Source organism: Rhea pennata, chromosome 3, assembly GCF_028389875.1.
Source record: "Rhea pennata isolate bPtePen1 chromosome 3, bPtePen1.pri, whole genome shotgun sequence".
Classification (NCBI taxonomy): Eukaryota; Metazoa; Chordata; class Aves; order Rheiformes; family Rheidae; genus Rhea; species Rhea pennata.
In genome coordinates this window covers 37325461-37346941 of record NC_084665.1, presented here as the reverse complement: position 1 = coordinate 37346941, position 21481 = coordinate 37325461, and the positions used below count along the sequence as shown (strand labels likewise).

Below are 21481 nucleotides of genomic sequence, written 5' to 3'. Positions count from 1 at the left end.
TTTTACTCTGTTCTTCTAAAATAAATGCTAATTTAATAAATTCATATAGCTTCACTGCAATGGCATTTATAGCAAGGGTATGGTTTGGCCCTATGGACTCTCAGGATGATTGCTTCTGATGTACTGGAAGAAGGATTTAGCACTGGTTTTGATTCCTTTGGCTAGTTGTTCCTCTATCTTATAATGAACTATCTTACGTTTTTAGAATTATCCAGCAGCCAAGTAGTGAGTCATAGCAAGGAAAGGCCTGAGCAAGCCTGAGAAGCCCCCAAATCTTTTTTCATTTTATCTGACAGAGTTTGATTCTTTCTATATTGTGCATTTGAATACAACTTCAGCTATTTGGAGAAAGCTTTGTTATTTCTGATAGCCTTTAACATAAGATTTTTTTCAACATTTGCTAACTTTCCAAATCTGTTCTTGAAACAGAAATATTCAGTCATTGTCCAAAAAAGGATAGTTTGAAATGATTGCTATTATTGTTGCTATTAAAAATTATATATATAGCTACTTAAAGTATATGACTAGTTACTTAAACTACATATCTTACCCATTATGTTTCTATTGTAGATCTGATTAATCAGAGTAAATAAGTGGTTGTAAGTTCTAACTGATTTGAAATTTAGCTTTACTAATTTACTAGCAAATACTTTTCTACTGCAAAATAGATTTTACTCTATTACTCTTTTATTCTATCTAAAACATTTCTATTCCTTTCTGATTCCTATCCCTCTTATCTCATTCAACTACCTATGACACTTTACCTGCCATTAGTTTTTATATCCTACATGTGGTCTTCAGCTTTTAGAGCTGCCCCTCTTAATTGTTTGGAAGATAATTTTGTTTATGAATTTGGTTAAGTTTCTGATTTCCATAAAAAATATAGTAGTTTAATGTTAAGATTTTTGTCTAATTCATTTAGATAAATGCCTTCATTTTTTGTTTTTGAACTGCAGATTAGTTATTTTGAAGTACTAGTGTAGCCTTATGATCCTTTTAAGAAATGTAGGTAGAAAAGCAAACATATTTTTGAAACTGGGGTGGGCTTTTCTGTTTTCATTCCTGTGGTTTTGTGTTTTCACTGAAACATTTATTCCAAAGCTTCCAGTGTCATGATTTATTTTTTTAAAACTTTTCCTAATGTAGGATTCAAGACTGGACAGAAAATACCTTTCAAACCCAAATGATATAGTTATTGATGACTTTCCTTCATACTGTTATGAAAAGATGTCTGATTGTAGATCCCACAATGAGCAGCTCCTAAATTCAGCTTTGACTGCAGCCTCTTAAATTCTGTATGCCCTGGAGTAAACTAAATTACCTATCCTTGAAACCTGAATAAAGGACATAAAACTGAAATATTTATTAAGTATTCTGATAAAAGTTGGCACAGTCATTATAAATGCTTTAAACCAAACTACTGTTCCTACTCTAACTACAGAAATTAATTTAAATTCAATCTGATTCAGTATGGGACATCATTAATTTCATTTTTTTCCCTCATCTCTCAAGGGTTACATTACGATAATTATCTTAAAATACTGTACATGAATGTGACAAATTAAAAGCAGAGACTTACTTTATCACTGGCTGCAAGCTATAAAAGCTGGACCTATAAGTTTCAGAAAGCAATGACAGAAATCTTTATAAAGAATAAGTAGGAGAGGGATTAATACTTTGTGCTTGAATCAATGTATTTTTAAGATGCAGAAAAAGAAGACCCAGTTTTGTCAAAATGTAACTGTTAATTGGTTTACCTGTGCTTTTCAAAATCTACTGATCTGTCACTCAGACATTCTGGTTGCCTGTTGTGGTGATTTTCTTAAACTGTTTGGAATTTTCTTGCTACCTTTTTGTAGCAGAAAGATATTTGTTGCTATTTTTCACCTGAAGCCATAATTGTATTAATGACTAATGTTTAATGACTTGACTGACTACCTCACGTTTTTCATGAACATGACTATAAGCATTTGTGCTAGCAGCTGACATCAGACAAGAAAAGAAGCAACTGAGACAGGAAGAATTCTTTGCTATTTTCATGACGAAAACTCTGAAGAAAAAAAAAAAACCCCGAAAAGTGATATATATGACAGAATTGTTTCTTAACAGTGTTCTTCAGAACTTTCCAAAAACCATCAATAGCGTAGTCTTCTGTGAGAAGGTAGGGGAGGTTAAGGAATGCATTCCTGTAATAGCTAGTATCCTTTTTTTTAATCTATTCACAAAAATTAAGAACCATACAAGTTATGTCAGAAGTGATTATCTTTTAATGTAATAGTTAACTTTACTTCTAAACAGAGACCCGCTTCACTGAGCGTAAGAATAAGAGAGGATGGCAAGGTCTTCATTTTGCTCTTCTAAGCCCTTTCGTGTCAGTACTTCACCGGAAGCACAGCTGGTATTTCCCTGTGGCTACAATTATCCGGCTTGCACAGACTGCCAGTCATTATGAAACATTAGCAAAAATCCTATGAAGAGCATTAAAAAACCCCTTTTTTAAAGGGGAAAAAAAAGTTTTAATGAAACCTTAAAACTTAAAGGGCTGCATTTATAAAATTTCAGTTCATGGTTAAGCAACCTATTTTTTATCTATATAAAAACACACAGATGTTCACACTTGCACATAATTTTCAGTAGTTGTTAGAAATATATATAACTTTTTTTCCTGTTGGTTCATGTCACTGCAAACAATCACCAGCACTAAACCTGGTATCCGTTTACATTATCGTATAGTTTATATAAAATAATTTTAGATACTATTGTTTTAATCAATAAACTGATGGGGGCAGCTCTCACATGCCGATTACTTTCTGTGTTTGTTTTTTCTTTTAAAACGTTTAGAAAATTCACTGCTGACACTGGAAGTTATGTTTATTTTGATGGAGTCCCCCCATTTGAAACTTTGGGAGAACTCTGGTGAGAAAGTGTCAAGACTATTGTACGATTGATTAATCTACTAAATGATAGATCTGCTAAATTGCACAGAAAGAGGGATCTTACCTGTTAATAGAAATGGGAACTTGAACCTCAGCAGGGGGCTTCTGCTGTGTCTGTGTATGTACGTCTCAGCATGCCTGTGTTTGGCTGCACTCCTTTGGACAAATGGAACTTGCATTTGTAGAGTGGAACTTGTTTCAACCACATCCCTTAATTTCCTTAATGATTCATTTGCATTCATTCCTAGACTGCTCTAATTTGCTAAATGTCAGTGATTGCTGAAGAACAGCCATTTTAGAAGTGCTGAATCAGTGCTCTCCAGAGAGAGTATTCTTTTTCCATGTTTTCTCCTTGTTCCCCCCTGTACCATAGGGATGGAACGTGGGAGAGACCCAGAGCATCAGCAAGGAGACTTGGCGCTCTACTACGCATGTAATAGCTCTCCTTCTGTTTGTGGGGGCATGCAAAGGTAGAGATAAGAGTGCTTGAATGACATCAATTTTATTTTTTTGTTTTAGATGCTGTGCTTCTTAGTCTTTATTTGATTATGTCTTAATATTTTATATCTTTAGAGTAAACAATGTTTAGAGATAGGTACAGTATGTTAATGGTATCTGATACACGTTAATAGAATCTCTGAGACAGATGTTTTATTTTGTTTTTTTTTTTGTTTTGTTTTTTTTTGCTGGACTTTTTTTTTTTTTTTTGCTGGACCTTAACACTGAACACATCAGGCACTCTGGCCTTTATCACAGCTGGCAGATGAATGAAGGGGGAGATAATTTAGAGGTAAAAAGTAATAATTAAAAAAAGTTTTAAATAGATTCACGCTACAGCTGGACAGAACTTACTAGAAGATCCTCAATATGTTTGTTATCTTCTCTGTGTTGACCATTTTAGACTTACACACTCTCAAAGGCAGAGAGAAGTTTTCTGTCTGTTAAGTATGGACTCTTATGTTATCTGGGATATTCAGTCACTTTTTAAATAAACTGCAAATAGTTGCATTTCTCAAACTATTTGCACTCTGCTATCTCATGTCTCACAGCTTATGTATAGTTTAAGTATACTCAAGTAGTGTAAAATCTTTAGACAGCCACATTTTTTTAGTTGCTCCTCAGAGCCTACACTGTGTCTTGGAGACAGCATGAATGTCAAATTTCTTATGCTTCAGGGAGAAAAATGAAACTAAATTAAAATATTTGACTAAGATTAAGGGGAAAAAAAACGCATGTTTAAAAATTTCTTTCTACGTTGTGCATGTTATCTGGTATTACAACACTGTTCCCTCTTGCCATCCTATTCAACTACTTCATTAAGAGTAAGGAAGTTTTATTTGTTTTAAGTACAATATAAAAAAAGTTTTTCTAGCTTCCAGTGAGAAATGGACTATTTTTTTTTTTTAACAAATCAAAAAGATCAAAAAGGTAAACTGTAAGTCTTATTAAATGAAATACTGCGTAATTCATTGCTCAGTATCACAGTATCATAATGCATTGCTCAGTATCACAGTATTGTTGATGTTGGAAGGGACCTCATGAGATCATCTAGCCCATCTCCACTGCTGGAAGCAGAATTAACTAGAACAGGTTGTTCAGGGCCATGTTCAGTCAAGCTTTGAATATCTCTATAGATGGAGACTCCCTAACCCCTCTGGGCAGCCTGTTCTTGTGTTTTAGCACTTTGCAGCAGAAAGTTTTATATTTAAGTGGAATTTTTGATATTTCAATTTGTGCCCATTTCCTCTTGTCCTGTTACTGGGCACCACTAAGAAGAGTCTGGATTTGTCGTCTTTACAACTTCTCATCAGGTATTTTTATATGTTGATAAGAACTGTCGCAGAGCCTTCTCTTCTCTAGGCTGAACAAGTCCAGATGTCTCAGCTTTTCCTTGTATGAAAGATGCTGTAGTTCCTTTGTCATCTTTGTGACCTTTAGCTGGACTCACTCCAGTATGTCCATGGCTCTTATACTGGGGAACCCAGAACGAGATACAGCCCTTCAGATGTGGCCTCACCTGTGATGCATGGAGGGGAAGGATCACCTCTTTCAACCTGCTGGCAGTGCTCTTTTTCATGCAGTCCAGGGATGCCATTGGCCTTCCTTGTCGCAAGGGCAGTTGCTGATGCATGTTCAACTTGTTTTGTAGCAGGACTACAAATCCTTCTCTGAAAAGCTTCTTGCTACCAGTTGTCCCCTGGTCTGTTCTGGTGCAAGGAGTTATTCTCCCCAAGTGCAGGATTCACCACCTCCCTTTATCAAACTGCATGAGATCCCCCTGTGCCCATTTCTCCAGTCTGTTGAGGTGTCTCTAAATGCCAGCACAACCCTCTGGTGTACCGAACGCTCCTCTCAGTTTTGTACCATCTGCAAACTTGCTGAGGATGCAGTCTGTCTCATCATTCATGCTGACTACTCCTAATCACCTTCTTGCGCTTCATATGTTTGGAAATTGCTTACAGGGTTTGCTTCACCATTTCCCAGGCATCAAGGTGAGGCTGACCAACCTGTAGTTGCCCAGATCCTCCTCCTTGCTCTTCCTGAAGATGGGAGTGACATTTGCTTTGAGACCTCAGAATCATCTTCCATTCACCATGATATTTCAAGGATAATCAAGATCTGAACAAATAGCCTTGTACATGTAGATAGTAACAACATTTTAGTGATATCATTGACTATTATCTCTGCAAAGGTAACTGCATAGTTTATGCAAAGAAGAATTAATAAAGTAGCAAGAGTAAAGTTAGCTTGGGGCAAAGTGTTCTCCCCTAAATAAAGCAGGGAATGTAATTCCATTTTGTTTTACATATGCTAACTGTAAAACAGAGAACATAATTTCTACTTATGACCCATCATAACAATTAATATGTTATCTTTGCGATTTTTATCTATAACATGAAGAGTACTACAAAACTAAAGGAGTGTTCTGTTGATTTTTAAGCATATTTATATAGCAGTTGTAAAGTTCTGCTGATGATTCCTGCTCTGTAGTATAATTTGATTTATTTTCAACTGGCTTCTTGATTTCACAGAGAGCTTAAATTGTAATCTTACTGCTTTTTGTGCCTCTTGAAGGTATCTCTTGTAGTATATTTGAGAATATTGGTAAGAACATTCACTCATGTAGAAATGTAAACCCAGTTTCTTGGTCATCTCCATAAAAAGGTCCAACTGCGAATAAAATAACTGATTTTCATCTCTGTGTATTTTGATTTTCCTTCTTCATTTGTGTACCACTAGTTAGTGGTAATGCTAGCTAGTAAGAGAACTCCTGTGGTCATGTTCTTTGAATGAGTGTGTGTGTCTGAGATTATCCTTCAGCGCTTTTTGAGCATTAGTGTGTTTTGCAGAATCTGTCTTCAATTAGTCATAGAATTTTAACTGAAAACACATTTCTGTTAAAACAGGGAGTGGGCCTAAAGCTGTTTAGGATACCTAAAAATGTTTTAAGCTTAAACTGAGTAAGACATTTCAATTTAGAATGTGCTGGGAAGGGTACAACTAAATATCTTGGTCCTTTGAAATGATCGTTTTTATCTGTGAGCACTCTTAGGTCTAGGCTTTCTTCTGCACATATGTACTACTGTTTGTAGTTGGAACACTTTTCCTGAACATCCTTTAGATTTCTGCAAGTTTGGGAAACATGTTCTACCTAGTGTTCTGAAGATTAAATGAATGTTGTTTTGTATTCAATTTTTCTTTTCTTTTACAGTATAGACTTCCAAAAGAACAATCCAATACACAAATTAACTGAAGAAGAACTTCTGGCTTTTACCTCAGTAAGTAGCTTATCTGAGCTTTTTACTGAATATATTTGCAATTAATATCTGAGTTAAGTTCCAAGCAGTAACCTGTCCATCACACTAATTGTGAAACTGTTTCTAGACCAAATTTGTTCTAATAGTCTTTTTTTTTTTTAATTTTATTTCAAGAAATTAAAGCAATGCTGAAATTTGACCCTCTTTTGAGTAATCCATGTGGTAGGGCAAGATTGACACTTAAAAAATTAATTTCAGCTGAAAACATGTACTAAACGCTTTTGCATTTGTGTTTTAGTTTGTATTAACTTTGTGAATTACAATGTAATAGTAGAGCATAAATTTTTACAGCAAACTCTTCATATTGCACTAGTGGTGAAAGTGCTCCTCTTCCTACAGTTTTGTAGGTGTAGCTCGAAAGGAATTGCAGCATGATTCTATCAGGTTTACAGTTTAAATATTAGGTGTTCCACTTTCCCAGTTCAACAGCTAATTTGTCTCTCACTCCAGAAAAAATCTTTAACTTCTAAGAACTCTTGAAATTTTTAAATTGGTGTTTTTTCATTGTATTTTTTTTTTGTCAATAATAAACACAGTTTGCCCCATTACTTGGTCTTTTCTGTCTTTGTGCTTTCTTTCAACAGTAGTTTATTGCAGGGAGGGAAGGGATTTGCACAACATTAGACTTAAGCTTTGGGGCAGTAAAGTAGAGGATGTTTTTCTGCTGTCCTACCCAAACCTTGCAGTCTCAGATCCTTTTTCATAGTAGAGGCACCTGAAAAAGTAAATTCTTGTTCAAGTTTGCAGATAGGATCTTGACAAAAATCCCATTGATTTTAGTCTTAGATTTCATCACTGACATTTATAGTTGTGTAAAAGATTTATGGACTCTAATCCAAAGACAATGGGAACATTTTTATGATGTAAAAAGTCCAGTCCTTTAAAAAACAGATAGTCTTTCTATTAGATAGATGAATGTAAAATCTGTTTGTTTTTTGTTTTTGTTTTTGTTTTTTTGGTAATATTTGTTTAGTCTGTATGCTAATGTAGTACATGTAAGATCTGAAAAAGGAAGATGAGTGAATTGCTGCAGAACAGTTATTTGCATTGGCTTTTCTGTAGTACATTATATTGCCTATAGTTTTGCTCCAACGGTAGTCATAATGCTTTCTGATAATATCCTTATACTTTCTGAAGTGCTTTGTTATGAAGTATAGCTTTTTATTTATATAGAAGATTGTGAAACTATTGTAACATTTTTGCACAGAAATTAATGCAGATGTATGAATTTTCCAATTCTACATGTAACCTATTTACAATGAACCCTGTCTTTTCTGTTGTAACAATAAAATACGTTTTTAATGGGATTGTTCTATGAAAACTCATTTTCCCCTCATTTTTATTTCCTGCCAAGCTCCCTACAGTCTCTTTATATTCCACGCTCCTTTCTTCCCACTAACCACTATTATTTGTAAAATTCTTGAGTGGAAAAGCAGAATCTTCAAATATACTTGAATCTTCAAATAAGTTCTGCTCTACTTTATTCTTTAAAATGGAGTGATACTGTGATAACAAAACGTCTTTAAAAAGATTGCCAATAATTCCACGCTTTCCAGAATAATGGAACTTAGAGAGGGGTTTACTTGTTTTAACTCTTGAGTTTTCAAATATTTAACCACTCAGGCTTTACAGCAGAGGAGAAAAAGTTAAGGTAGCACCTGTACTAGATAAGAAAGATGATCAGATTTACTGTCATCTTTATCTGCCATTTCTTGATGCATTATACTACTGTTAAATAAGATGCAAGAGATGTGTTGGGCAAATTCTTCATGATTACGAGAAAATTAAACTGCATTTTTCTGCCATCTAGCGGCTGATTCCTTAAAAATCACAGGAAGCTTTTACCTGAGGAACCTTACTCCTTAAATATTTATTGTGATGATACTGGAGAGCTTATTCTTTCATTTAGTTATCTTTTGATGGGGAGAGTATAATTTCCTTTTGGAGCTGCTGCAGCTTACTTTGTCCTTAAAAGATCAGCAGAACCACTGTCAAGAGAAAGCCCTCCATAGAATTACATCTGAAAGATAATGTGCAGACTTCCACATTACTTCGTACTCTGAGCAGCAAGAAAGAAGGGTCTGTTGCAATAAACAAACAGAAAAATAGATCTGTCTGATAGTGCTGAATTCAGTGTATAGCAGTGACTTGGGTACAGCTGATAACCTAAAAAATCTGAGAAAATAAATATTAGAATAATGGTTTTTTAAATTCCTGCTTAACGCTACCTGATTAACTGGCTATAGTGACACAGTGCAATTTTACCGTTATTTTCTCTTTTTTATCTAGAACTATATTCCTTTAAAAAAAAAATGAAGAAGAATATGACTTGTAACCTGACAGTCTTGTTTGGAAAACTGAAAGTAGAAATCAGACTGTAGGTTGTGTCTCTTTAGTATCAGCATCTTTTGTGTGGTTTGTGCTTAAGCCTAAAATTGTAGATGGTTACTGAAGAACTTCATGGTAAAATCTTGGAGCTCTTTCGCATCTTAGTTCTGTTTGAAGCACTGAGACAAGGAAATCTATTGCCGTGCTCCCTAGCCATGGCAAGAATGTTAGCAAAACCTTGATTCTTTTGGTGTCCATTAGTTGAATATGTAAGTGGCACCACAAAAGAATCACTTGTATTTAAGCAATTTTCCAAGCTTCGGTACTACCCAGTGAAACAGGCAAAAAGCCTGGAATCAATGCTAGCATCATTTCATTAGCATCATTTAAACTGCTCTGTGTGTGCGTGTGTGAGCAGGCATCTTCTCAGCCTACATGTGGATTCCTAAATCTGCAGGCTGGTTAGATGGTTGTCATGCATTCATCTGATATCTGCTGAAATTTATCTTTCCTGAAGAAAGGAGGGCATTTCAAGATATCTTTAAAAACTTGAGAAATTTTAAAGCACTTTTAATGGGTCAGTGGCTCATCAGGAGACCCTCTTCCTTTGGGATATTGTAAAACAAATGCATGTAAGCAGCAGCCTCTTTATAGGAGAGGGAATAAAGGCCATGTGCTGCAAGAGGGAAAGGATGATCAAAATGAACTCAAGTTGATGGCATGGTCTTGACTTTTATTAGGCATAGTTTGGAAAACAGGCATTCTAAACTTTTTTTTTATATGTTAGGACTTGAAGATGATTATACTATGTATCTATATAGATATCTATATACGTATATGAAAAATACCACACTAGCTGCTTCGGAGACATGATTTTACTTGTGATATTTGACAAACTTTCTGACTTAAGTTACTGAATATTGCATTAAAGAACCATTTTTAAGAGAGAAAAAGAGGGACAAGGACAGTGAAACCTAGTGTTTCTCTTAGAATCACTTTTTTTTCTTGCTTATTACCAACCTTTTGCATAGAGCTTCCTGTATAGGAAGTAAAATGCAAGAACCAAAGAATTTGTTCAGTACTGTGTTCATACACAGGTTTTGTAGATTTTTTTTTTTTTTTTTTTTTTTTTACTCTCAGCTCCCCAGGAAAGTTTTACAATCCCTGCATTTGTTTCTTTATCCCATCTTTAATTTTGATACTTGTATTTTTACATAAAAAAAAAATGCGTGAAATCTGCTAAGTTTGATATTGGGCTGCAGGTTTTCCCTAGAAGCTCACAAGTACATCAATGCCCCACATACCAGTGGCCCAAATAATTTTTTTTTGGGGGGTGGGGACTTTTCATAAATGAGCAAAAGGAGGATTAATTAGATAATTGTTTTTTTACTGTATTTGTGCTTTGTTTGGTATAGGTATTGCAAATAAAAGTATAGTAAGTAAGGGATTAAATGAACAATACTATCATTTAAATGTATACATAAGATTTCAGAATGTTTTGAAAATGAATTAAAAATTAAAGTTAACTTCATCTAAGATGTCTGTCATGTGGACATTAAATTTCAGGTCAGAAGACTAAAAGATATTTTGAAATGTAAAAGTCTGGTACATATGGATGCTGTATATAAATCTGGTAAATCTTTTGATGTGCTGTCATTTTAAGATTATGCAGGGGAATAGGTGAGAAATTATTGGATTGTGTTGCATTTTTTCTCACAAAAAGAGGAAAAAGATGTATTAAAAAAGTAATAAGGTTGGACTCTGCAATACAAGTTCCTACAGTTTTATAGAACACCAAATAGTTTACATACTGGGGGTGCACTTCTGTGATGCGAGTTTACCTAATTTACGTTGCTCCAACAGGATATCCAGGATAAATGTTATCCTTGCCATCTGTCCTGGCCCGGGCTTTGTCCAAGAGAGATGAGCTTTGTGGTGAATGCGAGGTGTATTTACCTTTTTAATGCCTTGAGATCAAGGGACTTCTGGTGATAGTAACAGTATTAAGCGATAGGGAACAGAAGAGAGAAAGCAAGCACAAATTGTGGGACAGAAGCCTCTTGCTTCTGTGCTTCCCCCATCTTAACCCAGTATTCATATCCTTTGGAAACAATGGAGTATTAGAAGGAAAAGAAAAGGGACCGTGGACAATTTTGTTGCATTAGTTTGTTATACTCCTGAGACTACTGTCATTTATGGAGATTAGAGCAGTTGGTTTCTTTTTAACGTGGTAAAAACTGGGCAAAGGAAGCTCTGGTAGTTCTTCTGCCTACGGACATTTTCAACATGTGAGACATCTTCCTTGTTTTTAAAGAGGAATAAAAATAGTGCAATAGCTTTCATTTTACCCAGAATATAGAACTTAAGTTATTCACCTTCTTCTGAAAAAAACCCCGTGATATTTCTGAAATTGTTCATATAATACCGTGAAGAAAGCCACAGATCAGGAAACTAGAGACTGTGGAGGGGGTCTGTCAAAATCCGAGGAATACTGTATAGTCCAGAGATGGACCTGATGGTAATTCTTCATGCTTTTTGATTTTTTTTTTCCCCAGTGTTCAGCTACTAATTCCATAAGAGATTATTTTTACTAAGGAATTTGAGAACAGTTGGTCTGATTTTTTTCAGAAGTGAGCATTTACTGAATGCAATGGAAACTGATGGTATATGGTGCCTTTGAAACATGAAGCAAAGAATAGTAGTACACTTTTTATTGAGAGTGTGTGTGTGTGCGTATACATATATGTGGGTTTTTTTCTGCCTTTCACTGTAAGGGGGTCTGTGGGAGGAGGGAGAGGAGAATGGAAATGATTTGTTTCTCCTTTTGTTTTGCATTTGCGATAATAATGTGGAACTAGGGAATGATCAAATCAGGGCACATGATATTTCTAATGTTAAGCCTTCCTATTAAAATCTCTGTAAAACTAACATGCCAATTTGGTTTCTAAAGAGAAGTTGTTTATATAGCTTAAATAAAAGGAGTGCATTTTTCTCTGCTGAGAAAATGACTGTAGTTTTCTTTAATAACTAGCAAGAGTACTGAAATGCTCATTAGGAGTGCCATGTGTCTCTACTGTTGTAACTTTTGTGGCTTTATAAAAAGTCTTTCACTTCTTTTCTAAGCAATGTTGCCCATTTTGAATAGGCTCTGTTGGTTACGAGATTATAACACTGCAAAGACTTTCTTGCTGCAAAGTCCTGCTAGTGCTTGTAAGTTTTCTTTTTCTTTCCTTTTTTTTTTTTTTTTTTTTTTTTTTTGAGGTAAATCAAAGCTATTCTATTCTCTTTTTTTTTTTTCTTCCCTTTCTTGCATCCTCAGCACTCTATTCAAAGGTCTGAATCATTTTCTAGGAATGTCAGGATCCAAGTGATTGCTGCTAATTTAATGCATTTATGCTTTCTGGCCTATTAAGCATTACTAGAAAATTAGATTGAGTGTAACAGAAGAGAAGTTGCTTCTTTCTGCTGGACCATCATGTGCAGGAGCTCGACTAGATTTCTTGGATCCTTATTCAGCAAGTGTTCAGTGCTTCTGTTTACAGTGTATGATAGGCAGGATATTAACCTAGTGTTACCAGTTATTTTTGCTGCTGTTGTGTTCTGTTTGTTTAGTTATTTCAGGTAAGAAAAGCTGGCCACTGTAGTACATGTGTTGCTGGGGCAGGGGGGAAGCTCACATTCCGTTCCAAAACTGGGATTAAGTAACCATCTGTTTGAAGTTGTTTTATTTTACAAAATATCAGATTTCAACATAATTGACACTTCCATTCCTGTCAAATTTATTCTCCTCTGTGGTCTGCATTCTTCCTCAAGTCCCTGGGATCCACGGTGCTGCTTGCGCTATATCTTAGAGGAGACGATGCCTGATTTATCGTGTCCCTCTTTGGCTGAGTAGGAAGAAATTTTGGACAGCCCTTCCTTTTTAGCATAGTCTGCCCTTTCATATAATCTGCATGGAATTACACAAGTGACAGATTTTAGTGGTCTCATGGAAACCACAGTAATAAGAGAACAAGAAAATCGTGTTTAAATATTAATAAATTATTTGCTTGTTGAGGGGGAGGAGAAGTTAAGCAAGCAAATTGGATGACAGTTAGTAACATTTTTTTCCCACAGCAGCCTTTCTTCTCCCCCTCCTCCTTCCTCTTTATCTATCAGCAGCTCACTTATTTTTCTTAGCAACCTCTCTGACAGCTAGCTGACAAGTTGCAGGCTTCCTTGCCCCCTTTTATGGCCTTCATCACTTTTAACTATTAAAATTTACTTTAACAAGAAAGTTTTGGAGTTTGTTGCAACAAGATGATGAAATTAAACCTTCTGTTCAACAAAACGTTGTTTGATGTATCATCTGAAGGAAATGTTCTCCCTACTCTGTGCAGTGTTTAATAGACTATTTTTACCAGTATTCTGATGATCAGTTCCTATATTATCACTAACAGTAGTCACTGAATTTTTTTTAAGTGGTGCTGGATGTGTTACTGCTCTGCCTGTTTAGCAAGGATGGAGGCAGTGCAGGGGAATATGTCAAATGAGTGGTAAATCTGAGTCTTCCTCTTGTTAAAAGTAAATTTACATTTTTGTTCTTTCTGCCTAGGAAGAATTACTCTTAAAGTTTATTTAGTTTTCCTGATGTCTTGCCCTCATCTCCTGTATCTGGTTTTAGAATTGTGCCTTCATTTATGCCTTTTCTAATCCAGCACCTCAAGTGTTACTCTAACCTTTCTTGTTCCATAGCACCTGAAAAAATCAAGGTGATTGAATTTTTGTTTGCAGGTGACTTGCTACAGTCTCTAAGCAACTGAGTTTAATTTTCTCCAATCATATCATGTCCATACTTTAGACTAGAATGTTTCTCATTTTAGTGCCCCAAACTGTCTTTCTGTTCTGCATTAAAGATGAGATATTGAAAAGTAACAGACCTTTTTTTGACTTACTACAGGATTTTGGATGTTTCAGATTGGAATGCCATAGACATTGTATGCAGACATTCAGCTCAGTTGATTAGAGCATGGTGCTGCTAATGCCAAGGTCACGGGTCCAATCCCCGTATGGGGCTATGCTGAGGGTTGGACCAGATGATCTCCAGAGGTCCCTTCCAACCTTACCATTCTATGATTCTATGAAATACATTTTTCCTTTGCCTCAAAAGATCTCTGAAGTGCAAATCTGATATCCTCAGTAATACTTTAGTGATAAATTTAGTTTTCTTTTCTTTATAACTGACTTCTTAGATAGCCAAACTATTGGAAGGAAATTCTGATTGGTATTTTCTTCTGAGGATTTATTAATGGGCAGTTTAAAAATTCTGTGGGAGAAAAAATGATGTTTTAATCAAGTTCTAAGTCTATAAACCGAGGGGACAAGAATGAAGGAGGAAAGTTTTTTGTTTGTTTTTTTTTTTTTTAACAAATTAAAAAAAGAACTGAACAACTGCTTATAAATGCTTAGCCATCCTCGTTTCTTTCTATTCAGCAATAATCTTAGGTATGTTTTTTGCAGTGTGCTGCCCTTGTAGCAGTATTTATTTGGGTTCAGCATGGTATACTAAAGCATGGTACCATCCATCCTAGATAAGGACAAATATTAAACACTTATGATTTTTACAATAATTCCTTTCTTGTCTTCTGTTAGAAAGCAAGAAGCTTAAATAGTAAAATGGAATTCTAGTGCTACAGAGCAGAGATTGAGATAAGATTGTTAATTTGAGAAAGATTTTAAACAACCTTATGTAGCACATAAGCACATTTGTTTTACTTGTATTTATGTAATGCATGAATTCTAATGCCAATCGTGTGCTAAACTGTACTTTGTGACTAAAGACAGGAAAGCATATATTTTTGCCAGTAGACCTATTACTCTTTTTTATCCACAAAAGTATTTCTAATAATATAGCTTTCATATTGATAAGTAAAGTATTATTTGGAAGATATGTAACAAAACATGCAGGAAAATTTTAGAAGATAGCTTTCACGAAGTATTTGTGACTGTTACGAAAACTGATTGACAGTTGCTTGAATGCAGGGCTAGGAAAGGATCAAATTCTGTTTATGAAGACTAGATCGGGAATTAGAAACAATATCGGCTCATTTAGTGAATTATTCACACAACGTATGCCATAAATGAGGCTCACAAATACAGTGAGAACGTCCAGACTTTTTTGCTGTGTATAAATTATATGTTTAGCATATATGATAATATGCTATGGCATAAATATTTTTGAAATGTTTGGACTGGCTGCATTAATCATGGCAAGTGTAGCTCTTAGTTATGAAGACCATTCAAACAAATGCAATTGAAATGTTAAAAAGTATCATGTTCTATTTGTTTCAATTTCCAAAGATGTTTTAAAAGCATTTAAACTATTTAATATTTTAATATCTGTGATGTTGGAATTTGAAGCCTTCTCTGAATCAGAAGAAAGGTCTTGAAGTTACATATATGTGTATTTTGATATACTTCATTGCCTTGTTTATGTTATACTTTAGCGTATATTGCATTAGTCAAGTTGGAGCTTGAGCTTTTTTTCTTGAAAGACTTCATATCTTGTGTCAACTAGATTTTTCTTAAGTATATTTGTCAGAGTATGTTGGCCTACACATTCCACAATGACTTCTATCATAATCTAGACAAAAGATGAGAGAGAAAATAACTCTTTTACAGATTTTTAAAAATAGTCTTTGAGAGATCTTTCTGCTCTCTCTCACTGCTAGAAGCACTGTAAAATGAGATGTCTGATTCTAGAATTTAACAGTCTCAGGGAAGCGGCGCATGCATTTTGTATTCCCCCCCCCCCCCAAATTAGTCCAGTACCGGATTTGTATTTCTCATTGTCTAAAACTAAGTGTATTTGCTTTGCTTTTTAGTTTAATAGATGCTTGTAAACACTGGTCCAGATGTAGAATAAAGTAAGAAAATATGTTTAGCATTATTTTTATTTTGTTTTAAACATCTTGCATGGTTTGGAACAGTTGAATGGCTTAGTAGTTAGGAGTCACTTCTTAGAGACAGGAAGGAAACAAGTCAATTAATTGCTGGAATAAGGCTATTTTTCATCCTACAGCTTATTCCATGAGAATTGCAATGTATATATTTAATTGTCTGTATATTCTGTATCTTTCCCTTATACTAGTAGTAGAAATTCACCACATGAATAAATGTCTAACAGAGCTGGGAAAGTGAGAAGGTTGTAGGTGCATAGCTAAAAAGGCCGCCTCCTGCTTGTGAAACTACCCCTTTCCCACATCCATTTTCCACAACTTGGTTTGTTAAGCAAGTCTAGTTTACATACATTATACAGCTGGATAGCTACTAGAAAGCTGTGTTTGCATCATAGTCCATCATACTTTATGCTTTTAACTTTGCTCAAGTCTAAACACATCCCAGAAATTACCTTTACTTTTGGTCTCTAAGTAAATACATTCGGGGTACAGCTTCTCTCTACACAACTCTGTCAGATTTAGGAACATTGTTCTCTCCTCCTCGCCAATATAGGAGGATTTTCTTTCTTTCTTTCATTTTCCCCAGCAATTTTTCACTATTTTTTTTTTTTTTTGGCATATATGCCTCTACTGCTTCCCTTTTTGTTTGCTCATCCTTTCTTCAACATGCCATATTCCTGCTGGCACCTCCTCTTGGCTTCTCTGACTTTTTCTTTTGCTCTAATCGTCTCTAATTCCTTTCTCACATCTTTTTGTCCCTATTCTTATTCTTCCTGACTTTTAGTTGCTATTTAAGGAATCATTGTCATCTTTCAGGGCTCTCTTCAGTCTCTGAAAGGAAGATGACTACTGCTTTGCTTTGCTGCTGGAGACCAAACTTTTACACATGAGATTTAATGCCAGGCTGCTGATTGTCTCCAGCAGCTTGAGCATATTATATATAATGGGAATGATACCTCTTTAAGGAGACATAATTCTACTGTTGATTAAGACAGAAATCTGAAGGAATCAGAACCTAGCTATTCTTGATAGACATTGAGACTTGTTAACGTGGACTCTTCTCTGGGAAACTGCTGGGACTGTCCTAGAGCTCCCACTGTAATTGTCATCTCAGGACTTTAACCCTAGCTACTTAGCCCACCAAACAGCAATTGGGGTATATCTCTTGCATTCAGCATATTACACTTAACTACGCTGTAGTACATAAAGTACTGCAATATGTAGGTTGTTGAATAGGTTGTTGTAGGCCAAATTCCCATGGTGGATGCTGGCATTCAAAACAGAGGAAAAGCAGGTATGACACATTCCCTGTACAGTCCTGTCTGGAACTGCATGAATTTTCCTCTGGTATGCCTCACCGTTTTTCTAAATATAGCTGTTTTTCTAGACTTAAGATTGTGAAGATGTTACATTAAATACTATACTTTGTTCTGGCATAAAGTCAGTGCCACACTTACTATAAGCCACTGGTTTAGGTATGTTATTTTTCCTGAATTGTTTTGTCTGTCCATGTTACAGGAAAAAAAAATACTGCTGATTTTGAGTAGTTAACATCATTACAGGATGATTTCATAAATAGCATTTATGGAATGCAAATACCATGTGCAGCTTCTAAAGTATTCGTGCTGTGGCATTGACCAGCCTTACAGTTCTGAAGTTAAGGAAGCATTAAATTGGTTCTTCTCAAGATAGTTATTTGCCTTTTTTTGAGGGATGTGATGAGAGCTTTTAAGACTCTATTGTGTTGTAAAATTTTTATGTGGTTGTTCTGCAAACCTGTCTGAGAATTAATATTTTTGCTACCTCACATTTCTGTCTTGCAAAAGATACTCAGTTAAATTATTTTAAGGGTAATTATAGGAAATGCACATTAGTCCTGAAGTTACCATTGCTAAAGTAAAGATAAAAGTTTCTATTAGGTCAAACAAACAGGAAACATTACTGGTGGACTCTGGAGGATGCGTAGCGTTGAGCTGGAGAATGCAATTAGGCAGGGAAAACAGACAAATCCCATCACCCTGGTGCAGTGGCATAAGGATCTGTCATGCTTAAGGGATGTTCCAGTGGTCCAGAGTGCTGCAAGTGTTGAGTTTGCTCTCGCCAGCTCAAATGAGCAAGGAAGTAGAAAGAAAAAGAAAAAAAAAAAGAAATTTTTGGTGTACAGTCTCATCTGGATTCTTATGCATAAGACCTAGGAGCTTAAAACAAAACACAAAACCCCCTCTGTGTTAAACCAAATAGGAGCTTAGACAGAGCTGACCAACTTGAATCTACTGATGAATTGTGGTTCTTGTTTGTAGTCACCAGAAGCTATTCTGGAAGTAGAAGGATGAGAAGTCATAACTGACTGACTTCCTGAGAAGAAAATTCCTATCAGCAGAGGATAAATTAAACTATAACACTATCTGTCCCATAATGTTCTCTGTCAGAAGGGAGGCAAAGGCAGGGAAGGGCGGGGAGGAACGCTGTGGGGAAATTAAGTTGTACATTATTAAGTTATACTGTGCTAGTTTCCAGGGAATACTTAGCAGGGATTTTCTTCTCCCACAGTGCCAACTTGAATGGAACAAGTTAGAAAATATGCTTCATCAGCATCAATTTGTGATCTTTTTGCACTTTTTTCAGTCATTTGTCCTGTTTGCTCTGAGACTAAACAGATTGGAAGTCCTCAGATTCTATGTACTGTTGTGTACAGAGCTGAAGCTGTTTATCTTTTAAGTAAGATGTCTAGCCATTCTCTCCAACCTTTAAAATATGGTGTATTGGATATAGGAGACTAATCAGTATACAAATCAAATTCACTGCTTTACCTGTGCAGTGAGCAGTTTGCATTTCTGTTTTTCAAGATGTCCTCAACAGAGCACATGATGAGTTCAGATCCTTGGCCTAGACTGTGGAATTCCTGGGGCTGAGAAATGCACTGTTGTTTAATATCCAGGGGAATCCTTATCACTGGTATCAAAGAGTTAAAGTCTAGTCGTTTGAATCCAAAAAGCTGATCTATTGCTGTTGAGATTGGGCCTTAGGAAATAAATGCAGTACTGTGATGTGGTATGGAAGTCTGTACTTCCGCTATTTCAGGAATAAGTCCAAACCACAGACCTGAAAAAGACAATGCTACTACAGTCGAATCTGGCTGAAGTTATTTTCTACATAACACAGAATAAATGCTATGTTTGGCGCAGTAGAGCGAGTGTCAGTGATATGGCTGGCCTCCATTGTAAGTGAAAACAGGAGCCATATCTCATGTGGTTTACCCTTTGCTGGTCAGTGAAAGAAGATTCCTTTAAATAAAACAGCATCTTCCTTCTTCATGACATTTCCTTTTCTTCTCTAGTTTCTTCCTTCTCCTAAAGAAAGTTAATTGAGAACTTCTAAGGTAAACTTACTTCTGAATTTAAATACTCTTTCAAATCAGAAAGAAAAAACATAATAAAACACAACCCAGTTCTCCGCTTAAGCAATTGCATGAAAAATCATTTGTTTTTCTTTTGCTCATGTGAGAGAATATAATGTGTATACTGCTTTAATATCATTGCAGAGCACTAAGTTCTTAGCAGCTTTGTGAATATTGCTCCACCAGTGCCCATTAATTGAAGAAAATTAACATCAGAGGTTAGCCCTTCAGGAATTTTTGCAGTTTGAAGGTATAAGGAGAACTGTTAAGCAGTCATTTGGCACTCTAATAATGCCTTTATATTGTTAGCAGAAGTAATGAATCCTAAGGGAGAAAAAAAAAGCATTGAAATATTTTCCTAGCAGAACCCTATTTGATTTTTCCAAATGTATCCAAAATTATTTTGAATTGTGAGTTTTGTTCCTTCTATAGGCCTTTCTGAAAAGTCCTACCTGCATGCATACAAGTTAAGTAACCAACAGGATGCAGGTTTAAGAATCATGTTAATACCTCAAGTGTTTAAGTGTCTCCCTACTTGGTGTTTTGTTTTTGTTCCACACAAATTAATGAGAGTTTGCTTTTCTGTGTCATTGTTAAATGTAAATCCAAACAAAGATTTCTTTGTACCTTTTGTGGTTTCCATTGAAAACTCTTCAGTAAGTGTAAGTCTTTTTATCTCTTTCATTGTTTTTTTTTTTCCTCTGTGAAACATAGGAGTCATCCCTTGTAAGAGAATGTTTCTCTAATGCTCACTTTCTTTGACCTTTTTCTGTGCAGTGTTTAATGTAGGAGACACTAGGCCTCCATTCAAGCTTTATCTCCAGAGATTAGGAAAAAACCCTTTTGCCTAATCCTGTATCAAATAACAAATGAGTTCTGCTGTTAATTACACTCACAGCTCACTGAAAAGCCACTCATCACATGATTGTATTTCTTTTCCTTCTGACTATATATCAGATTCCAGTATATACCTACATCCACATCAAATGACCTACTTTATTTCCATTTTCTCAATATAAATATTTGTGTGTTTCTGAGTCACAAGGTTATGGAATAAGGCAGGAAATTTTCCAAGAAAAACCATAGAAACAGCCAGCTTAAGAGAAAGCTCAGGAAATTCTTAGTGTGTATTCGCAAGAAGCAAAGACTATAATAGTGGGAAGAAGGAGGAACGGATATGGACTGAGCTTTGGGCATAAACATTGTTCTAACAAGAACAGGTGCTTAACCACTTCCCTATACACTGCTGAAAAATGTACTTGGGTAAGGAGAGAGAAAGAGTCATTTTCTATATTATTTCTGCATGTGAGGAAGGGCATATGGTAGCAGAAGGAAGGAAAAAGAAAGGTGCAGCCTTTTTACAGAACAAAATATTTCTGTCTGTAAGTAAACTCAGAAGGTCTAGACCTTTTGTATGCTGTTTCTTTTCGAAAATAAAATCCACTGCAAAGAAAGATAGGCTAGGGGTGACTTCAGGTTACAAATGAGACCTTCATGGAGAATGGAAAAGGCAGTTGGATGTTTTCCTTCTGGTGCTCACAAGAACGAATACCAGATGTAAGGCAACTGCATTATCTATATTGCCTTTTCTAGTGAAAGCGAGATGAGCAAAGAGAAGCTGTGAAGTCTGAGGGTATTTTCTTTTGGGAAATCATCCACTTTCCCCATCAGGACTTTAACTGTATTGTCAGTTGAATATTCTCAGTGTTGACTAAAGGAAAGGGGTGCTAGTGAAAGGGAATACCCTTAACCTACTGCTGGGAGCAGTTGTGTGTTTTTCAGAGTGCTTTCTTTTTAGGGTAGGTAGGAGGCATATGTGCAGAAAGGTACTGAAGTGTTGTAGTATTTCTACTGAGGAAAGTAACCTTAGACACCAGACGATAGTCCTTGCAGTGTTCTGGCAAATTTGAACTGTTAGCATTAACTATAACTAGCAGGTGTATTTATTGTGCACAAAATTCACTGATGATTCATTTTCAGTAACTCTTTCCATTATCTTCAGTGAAAAGAGAAAATATGTAGTACCTCTAATGCAAAATTTTTTAGGTTTTCTTTGGTTGGCTT

The 21481-nt window shown here is 35.6% G+C and overlaps 1 protein-coding gene across 1 annotated transcript in view; it reads left to right on the top strand.

Annotated features, from left to right (window-relative positions):
* Positions 1–21481, top strand: part of TTC27 (tetratricopeptide repeat domain 27) — a 139853-nt gene that overhangs the window by 41184 nt on the left and 77188 nt on the right. The window contains exon 9 of the mRNA XM_062573626.1: positions 6649–6715. Within this exon, the coding sequence (XP_062429610.1) occupies positions 6649–6715 (67 nt within the window). The remainder of the gene's footprint in view (positions 1–6648; positions 6716–21481) is intronic.